Here is an 18,177-nt window from a genome sequence, read left to right as displayed (position 1 = left end):
TAATGTTATCTGAAAACTGCTGCCCTGGGTTAAAAAAAACAATGCAAATGATCTCAGCTAGTATTCTGTCTATAATGGAGTGGAATGGACATTTCTAAGTGTCTCCAACCTTTTGACTGGTAGTGTATATTGTACAGTATCATCGAATAACGTTGGCACTGATAAGTTGCTCGCTGCATATAAGCCAAAATAACAAATCCATAATGACATTATTCATCTTGCAAGTATATAAGCTAAAGTTTCACAGACTAAATTACTAAATGCAATTTACAATCTCAACCTCATTACGAGAAGGAATACTTGATGAAGTAGTGTATGACATCTTATAATGCCAGCTAGGACATCTATGGTGCGCTTCCGTAGCTAGTAACCGCTAGATTGGAGAATTTCCCCCAATAATTATGTGGCGATCCATTTTTATCATACCGCCCGAATTGTATGCGCGAACGTGACTTAATTGCCTGGCTTGTAGCACTTTTAGCGTTCCAATTTGTCTTTGTGAGAGAAAAAAAACGCCACCAGGGCAGCAGCTGCCTCAGTAGTGCTGGGCGCTTGCCTAGAACATGAGTGCAAGCTTGTGGCTCATCTAAACAAGCTACAGAATGATTTACACTTGCATTCATATTCCAGCTTCATCACACTTAACAATTTTAATTTCATCAAGTGCTGTGTTTTTTTTGTTGAGCTACGAGGAGGGGGGCATAGCTATTGTTATTGTTAGCTACATTAGCCTCTTTAGCAAACCAGCTCGAAACAAAACTTAACATTGTATTGCACGCACAGCAAGACCGGGCAATGCATAAATTGGTGACCGGATTAAAGCAGCAATGTAAGAGCATTTAAAATTCACATTAAATCGACCAACGTAGTACAAATAAAATACATCTCAGTTTCATCTTACGGGCGCAGCCATCTTTGTCAACTCGTACGGATCTCCTCAATCACCTGAGGGTAGCTTCTACTCTCAGAAGCCCCGAGGTGGACAGTTGAAATTACGACCAAAAGGGGGTGTGTCTTGGTGAAATGTCGTGAGTCAGCTGGAAGATTTAACACTTTCCAACTCGTAAAGGTGATACTGGATCGCACCATCAACCTGTGAAATTACACAATGTAGCTTTAAATATGACTGAACCAGTTCAGATAGGCTTTAGTGTAGAATTCAGATTAAATTTGAATTGATCATTTCAAATGTTTGCAAAGACAAAATATAACTTTCAGGTCATATACCTTAGAAAGGCCCCTTGGCCATTACATTAATGGGGTATTATTACCCTTGTACATTAAAACAGGCTCTATCGTTTTGGTTTCAGGTACCCCTTGTGGGGAGAACATTTTCTGAGGACCCCCTCATAATCGTAACAATTAAGCAAATGCCATTTGTATTCCCCAAAGTTATGGTCAGGTTCACTATCCCTTGTTTTCTGGCAGTTGTGTAACTTGGTCTCTGTAAATGTTGCATCAAGTGACCACGTGGACTGACTCAAACATCTCTCCATGTTCATCAGCTAGCTATCTTTATGACCTGTGTGAAGTGATTCAAGTTCAATGTTAATCTGGGAGGAAGCAAATAGACACACTCTTCTTATTTTACTGGTGAAGAGGGTCATCATCTGTGGATGTGTGTGTGTGTGTATGTGTGTGTGTGTGTGTGTGTGTGTGTGTACACACACACACAGTTCCACTCCATTATAGACAGAATACCAGCTGAGAAGTTGCATAGTTTTGTTTTTTAAGTATATTTTTTGGGCTTTTTTGCCTTCATTTGGATAGGACAGTGAAGAGTGACAGGAAGTGAGAGGAAGATGGGGTGGGATCAGGAAATGACCGCAGGTCGGATTCGAACCTGGGTTTCTGTGAGCACTTGGACCCGTGCATGGTATGGGCACTGTAGCCTGTTGTGCCACAGCGCAAATTTTGCAATTATGAAAGCACATAATGTAATCTGAAAACTGCTGTGCTGATTAAAAAGAACAATGCAATTGACCTCAGCTGGTATTCTGTCTATAATGGAGTGGAATGTAAATTTCTCAGGGACCCCAAACTTTTTACTGTGTGTGTATACATATTTTTTATAAATAATATATCACAACTTTATCATTTAAAGCAAATTCTTTTGCGGGCCCCACTTTGAGAACCACTGCTTTGAAGCCATATGTACTTGTATTATAAGTATGTCGGCAAGTCACCAATGGTGGAAGCTGACACGACCTAGTGTAGCATTCATATACGGCTGCAATGTTATGCCTTTAAAAGTGGCATACCCAAAGATCCTTGATTACCGCTCCGCTTCAGCCCTTTCTGGCATACCCTTGTTGCAAAAGTATTGCAACAGTTTTCATACTTATTGAGAACTACTTGGGAAAAAAGTCTGTACTGATATTTTATTGCCATTGAAAATTTACATTACCTGTGCTACTAGTAAAATGTTCATGGATCACAAACATTTTCAGAAGAAAGTGCTTTAGTTGGGGACTGTGGCAGTAGCCTGGGAAAATCCAAACTCATTAACAAAGTGAATAGAATCTGGTGACTCGATTGGGAAACGTTTGCAACACTTGCATTGTGACGGGCACTAACTTTGAAATCATTGGTCCAGCCTTACCATTCACATTGATCAGAGATTCCTAATGTTTACTTCACCTAAACTTAACTGACAGTAAACATCAACAGTCAGGAAACGATGTATGTGGGTCTACCTTTGCTGTAAATACATTTCTGCATTTCTCAACGTTTGCAGGTGTTGCTGCGTCTGATTATCACAATAAGTTTCGGTTTTGTCTTGTCGTCGCTGATTGGCCTGACATTTTTCTTGTCTGAGGAAACTATTATGAACTATGGCCAGTGTTTCTCAAACTTTTTCAGGCCAAGGACCACTTAACCAGTAATAATAAAAAAAGCTCACGGACCACCTACAGTAGCTAAGAAAAAGGAATAAAAGAGTAGACCTACTTCAACAGTATGTTACACAATAGGCTTACTCACTGAACCACCTTGCTTATTGTCTTTGCACCTTGCTTATTGTGTCAGAGAATTCATGATTTAAACTGGTGTAGCTTATAGGCAGTGCTGCAGAACTGTTTGGATTCATATACAAGTTGGTTCAATATTGCAAACAACTCATCTATATTATAATTTACCACGTCTGGTCTGCTTGTGGACCGCTTGGGATAGCTTGCGGACCACCAGTGGTCCCCGGACCACACTTTGAGAAACACTGTTCTAGACTAGATCTCTCTGAAAGAAGATCTAGGTGGGTGGGACCAGGCTACTGTGGAAGGGCAAAGCATATAATCTTTGCATTTAGGCATTACTAGTGATTTATGGGCTACTACAAATACAAGTAAGTCCGTTTTGAGTCACACTGCAGTAGGATTTAATAAGTTGTGTAAGTTTTCTTTAGGTTCCCATTATAAATGTCAATTTACCTAAGAATACATTTAACAAGCACTTACCAGTAACCCCCCCCCCCCCCCCAAAAAAAAAAAAAAAAAAGAAGCAACAACTTATGTTTAAAAAGACTTGCCAGTTTAATTTCTGTACAAAAATGACAGAGAAACCCTAATCGTGGAGGTCTTCATGATCCATGTCTACAAGTTTTAACAATTTGACATAAATGTCAAAATGCTTGGAAGCAAGGTAGGTCCCAAAAAAGCCTTGCAACACAAATACAAAGGCCATTTTTCTCGCTATGGGGCGACCGACAATCATCCAAAATCGCATGACATTTCCCTTCTCTGGCATAGGTGCTGTGTTGTATCTGAAACAAATCAGATTGCACATAGTTAAGTAATACAAGAAATTGTATGTTTATGTTAATGACATCAATCAGAGGTTTATTTACAAATCTAGATATGATGAAAACAATACTACTGCACTTACAAGTCAGAATGCACCTAAATAAACAATGCTTTTAAAATGAAGTTTGCGCTAAAGCTATTCACAGAAAAACATTTCTCGAAATGCACCTGGCTGCAAGCCCTGCATTGACGGGTAGGGCCAAAAGAAGAGGATAGACGCCACCGCCCACCACTCCAACCAAAGCACCTCTGATCACCGCACACGTAGGGCAGTTAAGATCTCCTGTGCAGTATTAAATGTGTCTGATCAATAGTTTATAATAAGCATAGTTTGACACATTTTATATATACATATATATAGGTGTTGTAAATAGTTTGACAAGAGAAACCTACCCAAAATTAAGGGGTTTGAAACAGTTGCGTTGTACAGTGCCACAGTGGTCAGAAAGGGTAAGGTAGCCATGGGAAGACTGGATACTATGCGCCCTTGTGTGACATTGAGTGCACGCCGAAAGAAACTGTTTGCTATTAATCCAGCAAAGGCCGCATTGCCCCCCAAATACAGGGGTCCATATGAAAACAAGTTTCTGTAAAACAAAAAATACATGTTATTGACAAATGCAGACTCACCTCTGTAGCGTCATACTCGCACAACTCACAAAACAAGCGGAAGTGCGTACGTACCTGTCAGTGTCCGAAAGCTTTTCAAATTTCTTCAAAAGAGCATCGACAAATACGCCTTTCGGTGTTTTTTGTAAGGTTACTTGTTCTTGACTTGACATCTTTGAGCTGCCTGCAGACCCACACTGTAACGTTAATGATTGTGAACTTTACCAAGGTGGGCTATGTTGTGTGTTGTCTTGCTGTATCTAAACAGACTTGATTGAATCACACTAGAAAGCATACTGTGCTATACACAAAGCGAAATCCCTTGCACTTGCGTGCATATGCTAAAACCCCTTTCAGGTAGCATCTGTTGTTCGTTATTAATGTCTAATTTTCCTTCTATAGCCTACCGAGTATGCTTCGTTCAGTCCATTATCCTACACTGCCTGGGCGCAGCCATGTCATAACCACGTGTGTGTGTGATAACGTCTGTCTGCTTCAACCTTAAAGCGTCTGATTGGTTCACAGAAGTATATGCAGAAAAATATTCGCTTCCAATTGGATCTGAGGACCTTTCAATCACAGTGTGTAGCTAGTAATCAGCCTTCTCGTTGCTAAGGCGAATCTGGTGGTGTTGCTGCTGCTGCTGCCGCCGCCGCCGCCGCTGCTGCTGCTGCCACTGCCTTCGCTTGATTGCCTGGACAGCTGACCATGCACGGTAAAGGGATGCCCTGAAGCCGTTGAATTTGATACAGTGGCGGAACGTAAACAAAATAAACAACTTTTTATTAACTGGAGTTTAGGGACCAGCCGCTGACAAAGAAATTGCTCGACATGCTTAGAGTTGCGGTGATGGCAAAGCCATGCGTTTTAAGGAAAACTTGCAGGTATTTTCCAATAGGCGTCGCACTGACAGACTAGCTTTCCTGTCCCTTGCTTAGAATTAGCCACCCGACTAGTTAGCTAGCTAGGTAAGTCTGCAATGTCGGCTATGTTGTGTCTGAGGTGTGTTCAGAAAGGGTTAAATAGTTTGTCATATTCTAGGAAAGGGTTACCTAAGTGTTTTGGTGACATCTTTATTAACTTAGTTATAGGCTGTAGCCCATACTGTTAACAAAATCGTATGTTATCAGATGAGGTTGTAGGGATCCATGTGAAATGAGAATGTTGACACATTAAAATGCTTGGTATTTGGAAATGTGCATTGGATAAGCAATCGTATATTGTAAAGGCATTGAGTAATTGGTGGGAATGCATAACGTCAGATGGACAGTTTTGAGGGAGAACAACTTCAGTGAATTAATTGACTCTACATAGTCAAATAGCTTCAGGTAATTTTGATCCTATGCGAAAAAGTCGGCTATGTTCAATTTGCTAGGTAACGGCAGTCAGTGAATGTCTTGCTGAGTTTATTTTGGTCCACTCCATGTCCATCCAGTGAGTAACGTTAGATTAATCGAAGTGTTAATTAGCTACCTCTGGCTAAGCGAGTGCGGCACAAAGCTGACAGCTGTTTTGTGTGTAATAACTGTGCCATTGGACAGTAGTTCACTTTTTGGAAAATAAGCAAAACAATTGGGAAAGAAGACTATATGACCACTGAATGCCCCTCAACGCCATTGTCATACTGGAAAAGTGGCGTAAGATGAGGAAATTGGGGAAAGCTGTCAAGTGATGTCAGCATTCAATCAACGCAGCACTGTAATGTCTTGGGTTTATGCCTCGGCTGCCAGCGCGCGACAGAGGGATATGACGTTCTGTACTGGCACGTCGTCTGGATGTTAATGCAACCCGATTCACGCCAGTTAATGTTAAGTTACGCATATACCCCTGGACTCAATTTTACATGTACAATATTTCTTTTATTAATTTAGCAGCTGCTTTTATCCAATGCAACTTACAAAATGAGGAATAACATTCAAGCTACATTGCAAAGGAGTCAATACTAGGCTACTACTACTACTACTATCACCATCACAATAAATACTAATACCAGATACAGATACTACCAGAGGATTTCAAATGATTTTTCATCTGAATGAGTTTTATTAAATTTACTCCTGAAACTTCCAAGGAGAAGATGGAGTGCAAGTCAAGGCATTTCGGGACATCTTGGAAGTTGGCTCTATTTCATGGATACGAAGGATACTTTTTGACATATGAATAGGCTGTTTATGTAGAGAATAAGTGATGACTGTCTAACATTAATTTTTTCGAGGTTGATTTTTGAAATCCCATCATCCGAGGCTCACAGACTGCCTTCAAGAGTGCCTCTTAAACAGTTATAACTTGCCAAAACTTTTACACATGTTTACATTGGCCCAATTTTCATTGCCCCACTTGGGAGTAGGCCTACTGGATGTTTTAATGTAAGGCACATAAAAGTTACAGGAATTCCAAGGAAGCAAGCATGCCTGTAAGGAAACGAGGTGAGTAAAGAAAGGCTCACACCCAAGCCACATATATTCCACATTCCATTTAGGCCTGTCACAAAATATTTTGATTATGCATGTGCATAAAGCTGCACGTGCAAAATGAATATATCCCATTCCCAGTATCATTTGCTGAATGTGATGTAAGCACATGCAACAAAAACAAACTTGCTATTTTAAGGTTATTGATAATTAATTGTCTAACACAAACATTGTAGTTTTTAGATAGTCTTCAGAACTGTCAACTGTACATGGCTTGGTCTGTTTTCATACTGTGTGATAAATGAATTTGTAATTTTCTGCCCATAATTATTACTATCATGTCATAACATTTCCTATTTGTAAAATAAGTTGCTTTGTCACTTATGATGTGGGGGTGTTTCGGTATGTAGCCAATAGCACAGCTGAGAGAAAAAGGTAAATCGGTGTATGGAAAGGTGGTTGGAGAGGAAGTGGTCATACGCTGATGAGCTGGACATTTAGGCCAGGCCTGACATTTGATGAACAAGCTGAAGTTATTGCTCCTTGGAATAGTGAACAATGAATTGGTTACTCTAGAGTTGGTATTTATTTAGCATTTTTTCTGTATATTTTATCCAGATGAAGTCGATTAGTTGATGCAACTGCTGTCTGTTTTTTTATATACACATACTGCCAAAATACTTTTAAAGTAGACTACCATTTTTCTTGTTTTGTCTCTTACAGATACAACTCGAGCCATAGGCTTGTTGGAAGACTACTGCTCTAGACTAAGAAAGCCAGAAGAGCAACAGCTTAAAACTGCCATTTTAAGAGTGATGGACATCTTCAAAAGTAGTCTTTTTCAAGCACTACTTGGTAAGTGGATAGTATGTTCTTTGCATGATTTTAGTATGTTCTTTGTGGTTGCATTGACTTGGAAAATATTTTTTTCTTTATACAGTACAGTATGTGGAAATGATCATTGTTAGCATATCTATCTATCTATCTATCTATCTATCTATCTATCTATCTATCCATCTATCCAGCATACTGTAAATTTTAGCCCAATCAATTCAGATTGTATCTCTGGGTTTGATCAACAATCAACAAACTGAATTCAGGGCAGCCTGCATTTTTGCCACTTGGGACACTTAATCTTCATATTATCAAAACTGTTTGATGGCAGCTTTAAGGTTTTTATACATGAATGAAATGGGTAAAATTAACATATTTTTCTGAAATGCATACCCAAAAGAGAGTTTTGCCTGTCTTTTTTATTGACAGCTTCGCACGAGCTTGAAGCACTAACAGTCACAAGTGTCCAGTCATATTGTTATATACTTGATACAAATGTTCTCCCATTAAGAACGTATGACAATTAGTCTCCTTTCATTTGCCTTTTTGTGCAGAACAAAAAAGTGTGCAGATTTGGCCTAACATTCATTGCCTTTATATAGTAGCTACTCTGAAAAAGGAAACTGTCATAACACTCCCTCCGGTTCCATATAAAAAAGAAACCAAATATGGAGTTCTGCTGGCATTAGCAAGAGTAGATAATGACTGAGCTGCAGTTTTCGTTAGATGAATTCACAAAAGACATGTATGCTTAAGGGTTCTAAATTCTCTCTACAGCTAAATCATTAAAAGTGCTATTCACTCATTACTGGAGTGAATGTGGTTACTATGAGTCAGATGTATCTTGTTTTTTGTCGCATTTGCTCTACTCATGATTCACTGTCTTTTAGCCGTGCACCCGTTCTGGAGGTTTAAGCCTTTTTTTCCCTGAAATAGTTATTTTTAACCTTGCTGATTTGGCAGTGGGATCCTTCCCTGTGCCTCTGGTATTTTTAATGTGCTCCATGAGAACTCCTCCTCAGAGGGTTTTTGTTTCTTGTAATGAATCAAAAAGAAACATTGATTCTAGGATTGTTAGGATTAGATGCACAGCAGACTGCATTGCTTTTACACAGTGATGATTCCTTTTACATGACCGTACTTTTTAGCTTGTTGCAATTTAAGAATAGGCCTGTGTAACCCATGGTTCAAAATAGAATAATAAATAGACATACATAACATTTAAATAAACAATGGTTACACCTGTCTCTAGTGAAGCTCATTTTACTAATGGCAAATAACAGAGTAGGTCATGTATTACTGGAATTTGACATATTATGCATATTATGATGGTGACAGAGCTTGGACCCATATCCAGTGTATGTTTTTGTTGTGTAAAATACTCTTTGAGCTTGAATGGCCTCTAGAACTTTCTCTGACACTTTCTCTGACACACAGATTTAATGGGTCAATGAGCAGATATTTGTAGCAATGTTATAATTACAATTACAAATTTGTTCAAAAGTAAATCCTCTTTTAGTCCCGTTTTCAAAGACAAGTCGTGATGAATCTGTTCACTGCTTCCCATATGGGTCATCTCTGTGAAATGATCATTCTGCCACCAGTATAATGGATGAGCACTGAGGCTACTAGCTCAAGCCTGTATTTAGGTTAATGCTGTCTGGATGTCGACTGAACGAGGCACTGTGTCTGTGTGCTACTGCTGCATGTGGTGTCGAGTGTTCTGCTCCAGTATGTGTCCTCTCAGTTGAAATCACTGTAAAAAAAACCTGCAATCACTGTAACAAGCCTTGATGTTTTTTATTTAACATTTTTTAAACAGATATTAAAATATTCAGATATTAAAATCAGACAATATAGCCACACAGCTAGGGTGAGTGGTGAAAGTACGATGTCTGGATGTGTGTTGTGTTTGAAGACAAAGGTAGGCATAGGCATTAAGCATGGTGTACTGTATTCTACGTTTTCTTCAACAAATATGTCCTAAAAGCTGCTACAGCACAGTTGGGAACTCCCCGTTTCAACGACTGGTCAGCTGTTTTGGGCCTCATGTGGTTTTAGAATGTATAGACACCTGCACCACCACATATGTACCACCATGTAGTAGTTATTAGGAAGACATAAAATATATCTATCTATCTATGGTTCAACGCGTCTACCGGGCAACTTGCCTACCAGGTGACGGTAAACAGAGTGTTATAGAACCTAATGCGTCACATGAAAAAACGTAATTGAAACACATTGTATTTTGTTTCTTCATTGTTAGACTGAAGAGGTAATCTTTTAATGATGGAAAATTGCATAATGGATTTACATGATGGATTTTTTTGGCTGTTAATGTTGTACCTGCAATTAGCAACTGAATCAAAAATATAATTTTGGACCATACATAAAGCTAATACCTCCTGAAATAGATATAATCATCTTATAAAGCATTAGGTTGTATCTAATCTGGCCAGCGTGTGCTTCATGATAAAGCCCTCATCATAACACAGGAGAGTGCCTGTCAGCCTCTTAACCCATTCATCATTCACCCTCAATGAAATATGCTGAGATGTTCACTTCCATAAATTGTATGCAACAGTTTGTCACTTTTTGATGCATGTTTTCATAAGCAATTACTGGTATCATCTTCAAATTAACTTTCATGTAGACGGTCATGTGAAGGACAAACACAGCTGTCGTTTCAGCTTGCCGCCTAGGCTACGCATTATGCCATTTCGTTATCTGGGTCAAACTTAGACAAAAATACTTGAGCCAACTTACCAAGCCTAAAATCAATGACAATTGCACTGTTGTTGGTGTTGGTAATGTTCTGCATGCCTTTTCAGAAGTCACTTGTTGAAACCTGTTTTTTAACTAGCACTGCTTTTTTGTTGGTTTTAAGTGATCGGAAATATGTGGTGGTGTTGTCAGCAGTTGTCTATTTGTCGTAGGTATTAATGTATGGAATGGTGATTTTATATGATAGTATTTAACTTGACTTGACATTTTGTATCTCTTTTTACTATTAACATGTATTGATAGGTGGTTATCCTGTTTTAAACTGCTAATTTAAACCTTCACTCACTCCTGGTCTAGTAGTCTCTGCAGTGTAGGTCATTTGAATATATATTGTTTTACAACTGTTTTCAAGTATACAAGGTTCTTGTGAAAGGGATAGTTGTGATGTGTTTAGTGAGCTCCTATATCATTGAAGTCATTTTCAGCAATCACATGGTGGCCAGAAATCATACCCTTTTACTCTGAATTATTCATTATCACCAAAGTCCAAATCTGGGAGTAGGCTACTGTCTGCCAATTTATTCCCTGGAGGTTGTTAATGGGCCATATTTGTCACTGTCAGACGTAGCGGCTTGGACACTGGCCGCCTTAACAGACAAGGCTTTGTGTATTCTCTTTTGTGTATTCTGTTTCAAGGAGAAGCCGTCCTGAGATAATTTTTTCGAAGCAGGTAAACCGCAATTAAAACTCTTTTCCTATGGGAAAGCTGCGTCTGCCAGCCAGAGATATCTCCATTAGCCTTACTTGTGGAATCTGCTCACCAGCAGACTGGAACTTCTGTCACTGTTTTGATGCTTGCTGCTGACTGTAAATTGTAAATTGAGAGAGAGAGAGAGAGAGAGAGAGAGAGAGAGAGAGAGAGAGAGAGAGAGAGAGAGAGAGAGATCAGGAAATGACCTCAGGTCAGACTGGAACCCTGGTCCCTATGGGCACTGGGCCTGTTTGGAACACTGACACTACTGACGCTACACTTGCACTACATGAGCCCACAAAATGAGATTTACCGTATTTTCCGCACTTTTTTTCATAGTTTGGCTGGTCCTGCGACTTATAGTCAGGTGCGACTTATATATGAAAAAAATTATATAATTGAACATGTTTTTAAATGTTAATTTATATTAACTGACATGAACCCTACATGAAACATTATCGTCTACAGCCTTGAGAGAGCGCTCTCAAATGCACAAGTTGTGAAACACACGTGCATACTTAAATCCTCAAATTACTGCCGGGATTCTATTTATAGCTGGGCCTCAGATTCGGACAAATAAAAGCCAGTATAATTTTGTTTCAATTTAACTCAAAATAGCTCTTCTTAATAATTTATATTGTTGGTTGGTTTAATATTGTTGCCAACGAAGTCATTGTCCTACACCATGAGTCTCCAACACATTGCTCTCAAGCTACCAGTAGCACGCAGCCCCAGGTTAACCTACACACAATTGTTGCTGCCAGGCATCAGCCTACGAATTTTATAAAAAAAGTAAACCATGCATAATTTAAAAAATAACTAAATTTAGGCTATCTTAGACCTCTTTGGCTATACGGAATAAGGTTTCCCTTGCAGCACAGCACACGTTCCATGAATGAATGAATGAAAGCGGATGCCTTATCTCTCAATAAGCGGATGGACATCCCGACAATCTTTCATACATGAAACTTAATAGTGACCCAATGCCATTGATAGCCTACCGGTATGCTGCTCCAAACGAACAGTAAAACGCAAGAAATGAAGGCCTATAGCTGACTCGAATAGGCTACCAGCCATGGTCCAAATAAAGGTGCTGTGCTTTGCCCAGCCATAAATTCAGGATTCACGATAGTCTGTCCCCTAAACATTCCTCACCCATTATCTGGACATGCATGAAAACATTTGAAAACAAAACTCACTGCCATGTAATATTTGATCGCTGTTTTGTTACTAATTATCTTTCACGTGAATACGCACAGAAAGTGAAAGTAGGCCTACTATGCGCTCCGTGTCTGTAGCTGTCTGTTCACGTCCGCAATCGATTATAACATTCCTCAAATGGAGAACACATCCATGTTCTCTCGCGTTATATTATAGGCTGTCATGCTTCTGTGTTTGTAGTTCCTGATCGCTAAACGTTTGTTTTCCTTTCCTGTCGATAGCGGTTGATGTAGAAGCGCGTAATAGGCTTTAGCCTAATAATTTGACTTTAGCGGTGACAAATCCTGCTGAGAGAGAGAGAGCAAAGAGAGAAAGGCACCCCCAAAGTGGTCCTGCGCGCGCGTGTCTCTGCATGGGGTTCAATTGAAGTCAGAGTTGGTCCGCTTTCAGGCCGCTCCATTATTAGATTAACGTCAGACAGCGCTGTAAAATGTGTGGGAATTTCTCGCATTATGATGGCTAGCCTTGCGGGACTTTTATTAGTATGCTCAATACTTAGTAATAATTTATGCGCAATCCTGCGCTGAAATTTAGGCCCTGGTTTTAAATGCGCATCTTTTTTCTCTCGCTCTCTCGGCGAGCATTTGTTCTGCTGCCAGCTTGTGCCAATACTCTGTATCGTCCAAAATGCTTGATTGCATTGCATTCTCCACATTTTTAGCTAAAATTTCATGTACCACATCAGCATTTTTGTTCAGTAAATCTTTGGTAAAATGCTTTACAATAGCGTCGGGCACTTGTCAGCAGCCTTCGGCTTGCCTCTTGCCACTATTCACTCCTTCATCTTCAAGATTCCCTGTAGAATTCTCAATATTTTTGGCCTCAATGTGTTCAGTTACATAGTCTGTCTGTTCTTAGTCTTGGATTTTGTGAAATAAATTTCTAAATGTCACCTGCTTGCTGCAGCTTCGGTCTGCACGTCCTTTTAAAACCGCATATTTTTCTCTCTCGAGCATTTAATCTGCTGCCGGCTTGTCTCTCCACATCGTCCAAAATGCTTGATTGCATTGCATTCTCCACATTTCTAGCTAAATTTTCATGTACCATATAAGCATTTTTGTTCAGTGAATCTTTTGTAAATTGCTTTACAATTACCGTCGGGCATATATGCCTATTGCCTGGCTTGCCTCAGCTTCGGTCACGTCCTTTTTAAACCGTCTTTTTCTCTATCGTGAGCATTTAATCTGCTGCCAGCTTGTGACTCCACATCGCCCAAAATGCTTGATTGCATTGCATTCTCCACATTTTTAGCACAATTTTTATGCATCATATCAGCATTTTTGTTCAGTGAATCTTTTGTAAATTGCTTTACAATTACCGTCGGGCCTATAGGCCTATCGCCTGGCTTGCTTCAGTCACATCTAAAACTGCATCTTTTTCTCTCTTGTGAGCATTTAATCTGCTGCCAGCCTGTGACTCCACATCGCCCAAAATGCTTGATTGCATTGTATTCTCCACCTTTTAGATACATTTTGGTGTACCACATGGTATTTTCTTTCAGTGAATCTTTTGCTTTGCAATGACCTTCCTGCCCTCCTCTTGGCTGCCTTCACTCCTTCGTCTTCATTAACATTAATCTTTTTGGCCTCAATAATCCAGTTACATAGTCTCTGTTTTTGGTTTTGGATTTTGTGAAATACATTTCTAAATAAATGCGACTTATAGTCCGGTTCGACTTATATATGTTTTTTTCCTGTTCATGACACATTTTTTGACTAATGCGACTTATACTCAGGAGCGACTTATAGTCCGGAAAATACGGTAATTGAAGTTGATTCCTGCGTGCCAACTTTTCTCCTCCACCTCGGAATAATCTGGCCTTCCCGTGGGTTTACTCGAGTGCCACTAATCCCACCAGGGTTACTTTACTTTATGGTGGAGCTATGAAAGCTGTGCATGCCAGCAAATGGCAAGGAGGGGCCCTCAGTCAGATTACCACCGACGGTCTCCGCGAGGTCTTCAACCATCATCTGACAGTCCTCTTTTTCAGCTGGGGCCTAAAGGCTGAGTTTGGTCTGGTCCTTTTGTGACAACACAGAGTCAAGCCAAAGAGCAACTTTTGAGGTGAGGGAGACGGCTGAGTTTACTAGACTGTGGCGAGTCATGCCTAAAGAGTTTTAGATTGAATAATGTAGCTGAGGCATTAAAGTGAAAGTGACTTAAGTGCTATTAACCCAGTGACCGATGCTCTAATGTCCCTAATGAGAGATGCAGAAATGCAGGTTGGACTTGTTAAGGAAGACACTTTATTTATGTATTGATGTTGACTTCATGCTGTGGTTTTGGGCTCTTTCATGGAGTCTAGCCAAATGGGATCTTGTTACTGCAGCTGTGATGTGTCATGGAATAGATAGGTACACATCTTCTTTCTTGATTTGGACTGAAGTCATGGTCTAGTCTGATGAAGTAGTTTACAGACTGGAGTTGCTTATGTAAGTGGTTATCCACTAGGGGGCAGTCTTAGTGTATGTTTGACAACTGACCCAAGTTCTGTTGGAAATTTATTTAGTCACGAGTTTGAAGAAAACTGTTGTGTAGAGAAGATGACTGTAAAGAGAGAAAGAAACTTAATAACTGCTTATATTTACTGCTCTATTTGAGCTCTTAATATGTTCAAGTGGAAGGGAGCCCTGTGTTGTTCAATGATAGGAAAGTATTGAGAATTTCATATTCATGGAAATTCATGAATATCCATATACTCTGGAATGGCATTGGTACAGTTACTAACCTTAAGGTAGATTGGCTGGTCTTTTTGGAGAAATATGCTACATCTGTCGATGGGGAAGCTGTTCCATGTTGTTGGAAGCATAAAGCCATGTGTAGTATCATTTGTAAATAAGTGATGTGCATACATAAATCACTGTTTCTGTGATTGGATGTTTTGGGTTTTTATGAAAGTGTTTGATTCCTAGATGTGCAAACATTTTATTTTAACAGTATGGTTAAATTTTATACACACATGGAAGTACAGTCTGGTGTAATGCCATCCAGGAGTTATGTTAGTGTAGTACAAAAGAAACAGGATGCATGGCCTACTTTATCACGTTTTGTGGAATATTTCTCATGTGAAGGACCGATTAAAAGCACCTGTCATACCTACTAGTCATCCAGGCTATTCACTATGTGGTTATGATCTAGATCTGAAAGCCTGTGAAAATGTAAGCAATGATTTACAATGTTATCACCAAAATACATTAGTTAACATGCTATTTAGATGTTTTTAGATGTAAACCCCTTACTACTGCTTAAATATTAAATGAATAACAGTTACTTTCTTTTATATTTAATCAGTAAAATGATCATGAATAAGCCATGCGATGAATGAAGAGGCATTACATTTCATTTAGCTGTTCTTGTTGGAAGCCCATAAGGAATTCTGTTGTTGTTGGCGACCCCGGAGGGCTTTTCAAAAGCACAAATGAGCCATAAAATTGAAGGTTACTTCTCACACCCCCTTTTGTGTTTGTTCTCTTTATCCCTGTTGGCCTGGCCCCTGATCCCTTCCCCCCCCCCCCCCAGTCTGCGTGGCAGTTTGGGAGCAGTGGGGGATAGAGGCTCTGTGCAGCTCTCGTTTGTGGTGGTGGGGATGATGATGATAGTCACGGCCCTTGCAGGAGAGAGTCCCACATGTCTGCTCCCACGTCCTGTTTCTGGCTGCACAAATATATCAATAAAGTATAACTCCTTAACTCCCAGTCTGCAGGTGGGGGGTTGTGGCTCTGTGTTGTGCTGGTGTGGTAGTGAAATGATGATGATGATGATGGTGATGGTGATGGTGGCAGCCTTTGCAGGAGAGAGCAGCACGCTCACATCCTACTCACAGCCCACATTACTGCTCCTGCTCTCGGTCCTGTTTTTGGCTGCACACGGAGGAGGCTACTCCCACTCAATGCTCTGCCACTGCTAAATAAATCATCACTCCTCTCTCCATTCATTCAGGAGCAGCGCAACAACAAAGATGCTCTGATGCATCTTGCATAGTGGCGACTGCAACAGATATATCCATGTGTTCCAGAGAGATGTTAGGCAAATGTGACACTTGCATAATGGTCATCCTTGGCCCTGTGGCTTAGTGGGTTTCATGCATTGTTGTAGTATACTTGAAGCTGGGCTTGCAAAAATGATCAGGCCAAAGCATTTCATATGTGAGATTGTTGTCATGATGACCATATTTTACAATTAGGGACTTTTTTTCATGGCTAATAGCAATTTTGTTTCACAGCACTGCATTTAATGAGGTGGAGGTATGAAGCCACTTAAGGTCAGTTTGTGCCTCCAGTAGCCATTCAGTAGGCTATGGCTATATAGTTACGACCTGCCACTGACTTAAGAAATTGAAATGTATTATCTGGCATCTCATCATGTTGGTGTGGAGGAGTTCTGACCATCGGTTAGAAAGGAAGAAGGAGTAATCTCTCCCTGGAGAAGAGGGGAGATTACAGGGATGAGCCCACTCCACCCACCCCTTACATAACCGTCATGGTGTTGGAGGAGGAGGGAGGGGACAGCTGATCTGCATTGTGTGCATGCTTGCCGCTGTGGATGTGTGCCTTTCCAGTGGCACTGAAACAGTTGCCTTGGAAACCCAGCACATGACTTTTTTTCCCCCCTAAACCTCAGCTGATTGGAATTTGAAAGTGTGATATTGCCAGCAAAACAAATGTGTTAGGGAGCACTGGGTTGCTGGATGCCAAATTACCTCTGATAAAGTCATAAAATGATGACGGCACAGTTAATAGGACACAGAGAAACAATGTATTACCGCCACTAATAGTTCTCTCCCACCTTGTGCCTGTGGCACCATTTTGTAAGGGGTGTTCATACTAGGGTTTAAAATGGATGTGGTGTACATTAAATTTTTATATTTGACTGAACAGATGTCTGCAGGCAATCGCACATGAATGCAGCTGTCCTCAAATGCCACGTTGGGATTTGGGCCTTTTTTTCCCTCTGTTCTCCATGCATTACAATATGGCTAACAATACTATTAAAATGTATTGCATAGGCCTACTGGTGGTGGATTACACTGGTAAAGGATTAAATGAGAATACGTGTTAGGGTGTAATGAGATGATGTGGCCCTGTCATATATAAGGCTAAATAAAACAGAACTCATCAGTTTGTAAAATTGCACAATATCAAATTATAAAATGGCACATACGGTACCAAATCTGACTTCATGATTCAGGTGAGTTGTTTTAACCCTTTGTGTGGAGACCTGTGTGAGAGAAAGAAGTATGTGTGAGTGTCTGGCCTAAGTTCCAGTGCCAGTGGGGTTTCAGACCAGGGATGGATTACTGCACGGACCTACCAGGCCCAGGGGCCCAAGGGGTCAGGGGGCCCTGAAGCCCAAGCCTTTGCATGGAATCATTGCCTCAATATCAACAAATCAGGATGTAGGCTATGAATCTGATTGAATTTAGTATTGGCCATCCCCAAAATGCACCAGAATACAGGAAATCACATCAAAAAAATGTAAAAATTTGTGGGGGAGGACGCCCAAACCCCCCCTCCCACATATACGACAATAAGTGGGAGGCCCTTAATACATCTGGGCCTAGGGGCCCAAAAGTTCATAATCCACCCATGTTTCAGACATATATACAGTCAGTGACTGGCCACAGCTTTAGCTGTGGCTAAGACCTCTGACTGGCTACTGGCATTAACACTGCTAAGTGCTGTCTATCTAAGCTTTGATGCTGTCTAGAAATGAGTGAGCTGGGACGACTTCCAAAAATTTCTTGTGCAATGTGTTAGCACCGGGGATGTGTGCAGGGTGACTGCTGAGGATTAGGTTTATTGAGCTGCTTTTTGGACACCTTTTGTGAGCT

At 40.3% G+C, this 18,177-nt stretch overlaps 2 protein-coding genes across 9 annotated transcripts in view; one reads left to right on the top strand and one right to left on the bottom strand.

Annotated features, from left to right (window-relative positions):
• Nucleotides 1-3,503: 3,503 nt before the first annotated feature.
• On the bottom strand, nt 3,504-4,841 carry tmem126a (transmembrane protein 126A). The gene is made up of 4 exons (XM_076274526.1): nt 4,482-4,841; nt 4,191-4,384; nt 3,966-4,080; nt 3,504-3,757 (listed from the first exon to the last, which is right to left on the bottom strand). Exons 1-4 carry the CDS (start codon nt 4,577-4,579, stop codon nt 3,559-3,561), a joined length of 606 nt encoding a protein of 201 aa, XP_076130641.1. The 5' UTR covers nt 4,580-4,841; the 3' UTR covers nt 3,504-3,558.
• Nucleotides 4,842-4,894: 53 nt separating this feature from the next.
• The window catches only part of dlg2 (discs, large homolog 2 (Drosophila)), a 185,470-nt gene continuing 172,187 nt past the window's right edge, over nt 4,895-18,177 (top strand). For all 8 annotated transcript variants that reach the window (XM_076274521.1, XM_076274523.1, XM_076274522.1 and 5 more), the window contains exons 1-2: nt 4,895-6,832; nt 7,541-7,672. In XM_076274521.1, coding sequence (XP_076130636.1) covers nt 6,814-6,832; nt 7,541-7,672 — 151 coding nt within the window. In that variant the 5' untranslated portion in view covers nt 4,895-6,813. The remainder of the gene's footprint in view (nt 6,833-7,540; nt 7,673-18,177) is intronic.

The sequence above is a fragment of the Alosa pseudoharengus genome, unplaced genomic scaffold (genome assembly GCF_046254945.1).
Source record: "Alosa pseudoharengus isolate Yale_2024_CS ecotype anadromous, Long Island Sound unplaced genomic scaffold, YU_APseudo_1.1 YU_APseudo_1.1_scf_8, whole genome shotgun sequence".
Lineage (NCBI taxonomy): Eukaryota > Metazoa > Chordata > Actinopteri > Clupeiformes > Clupeidae > Alosa > Alosa pseudoharengus.
The sequence above is the reverse complement of the archived record's forward strand: the minus strand, read 5'-3'. Positions and strand labels throughout refer to the sequence as shown.

Coding starts and splice junctions, on each gene's coding strand:
- tmem126a (XM_076274526.1), bottom strand. CDS start 4,579: ATGTCAAGTCAAGAACAAGTAACCTTACAAAAAACACCGAAAGGCGTA. Junction 4,081..4,190: donor TTCAAACCCCTTAATTTTGG/GTAGGTTTCTCT, acceptor AATACTGCACAG/GAGATCTTAACTGCCCTACG. Junction 3,758..3,965: donor AATGCAGGGCTTGCAGCCAG/GTGCATTTCGAG, acceptor GATTTGTTTCAG/ATACAACACAGCACCTATGC.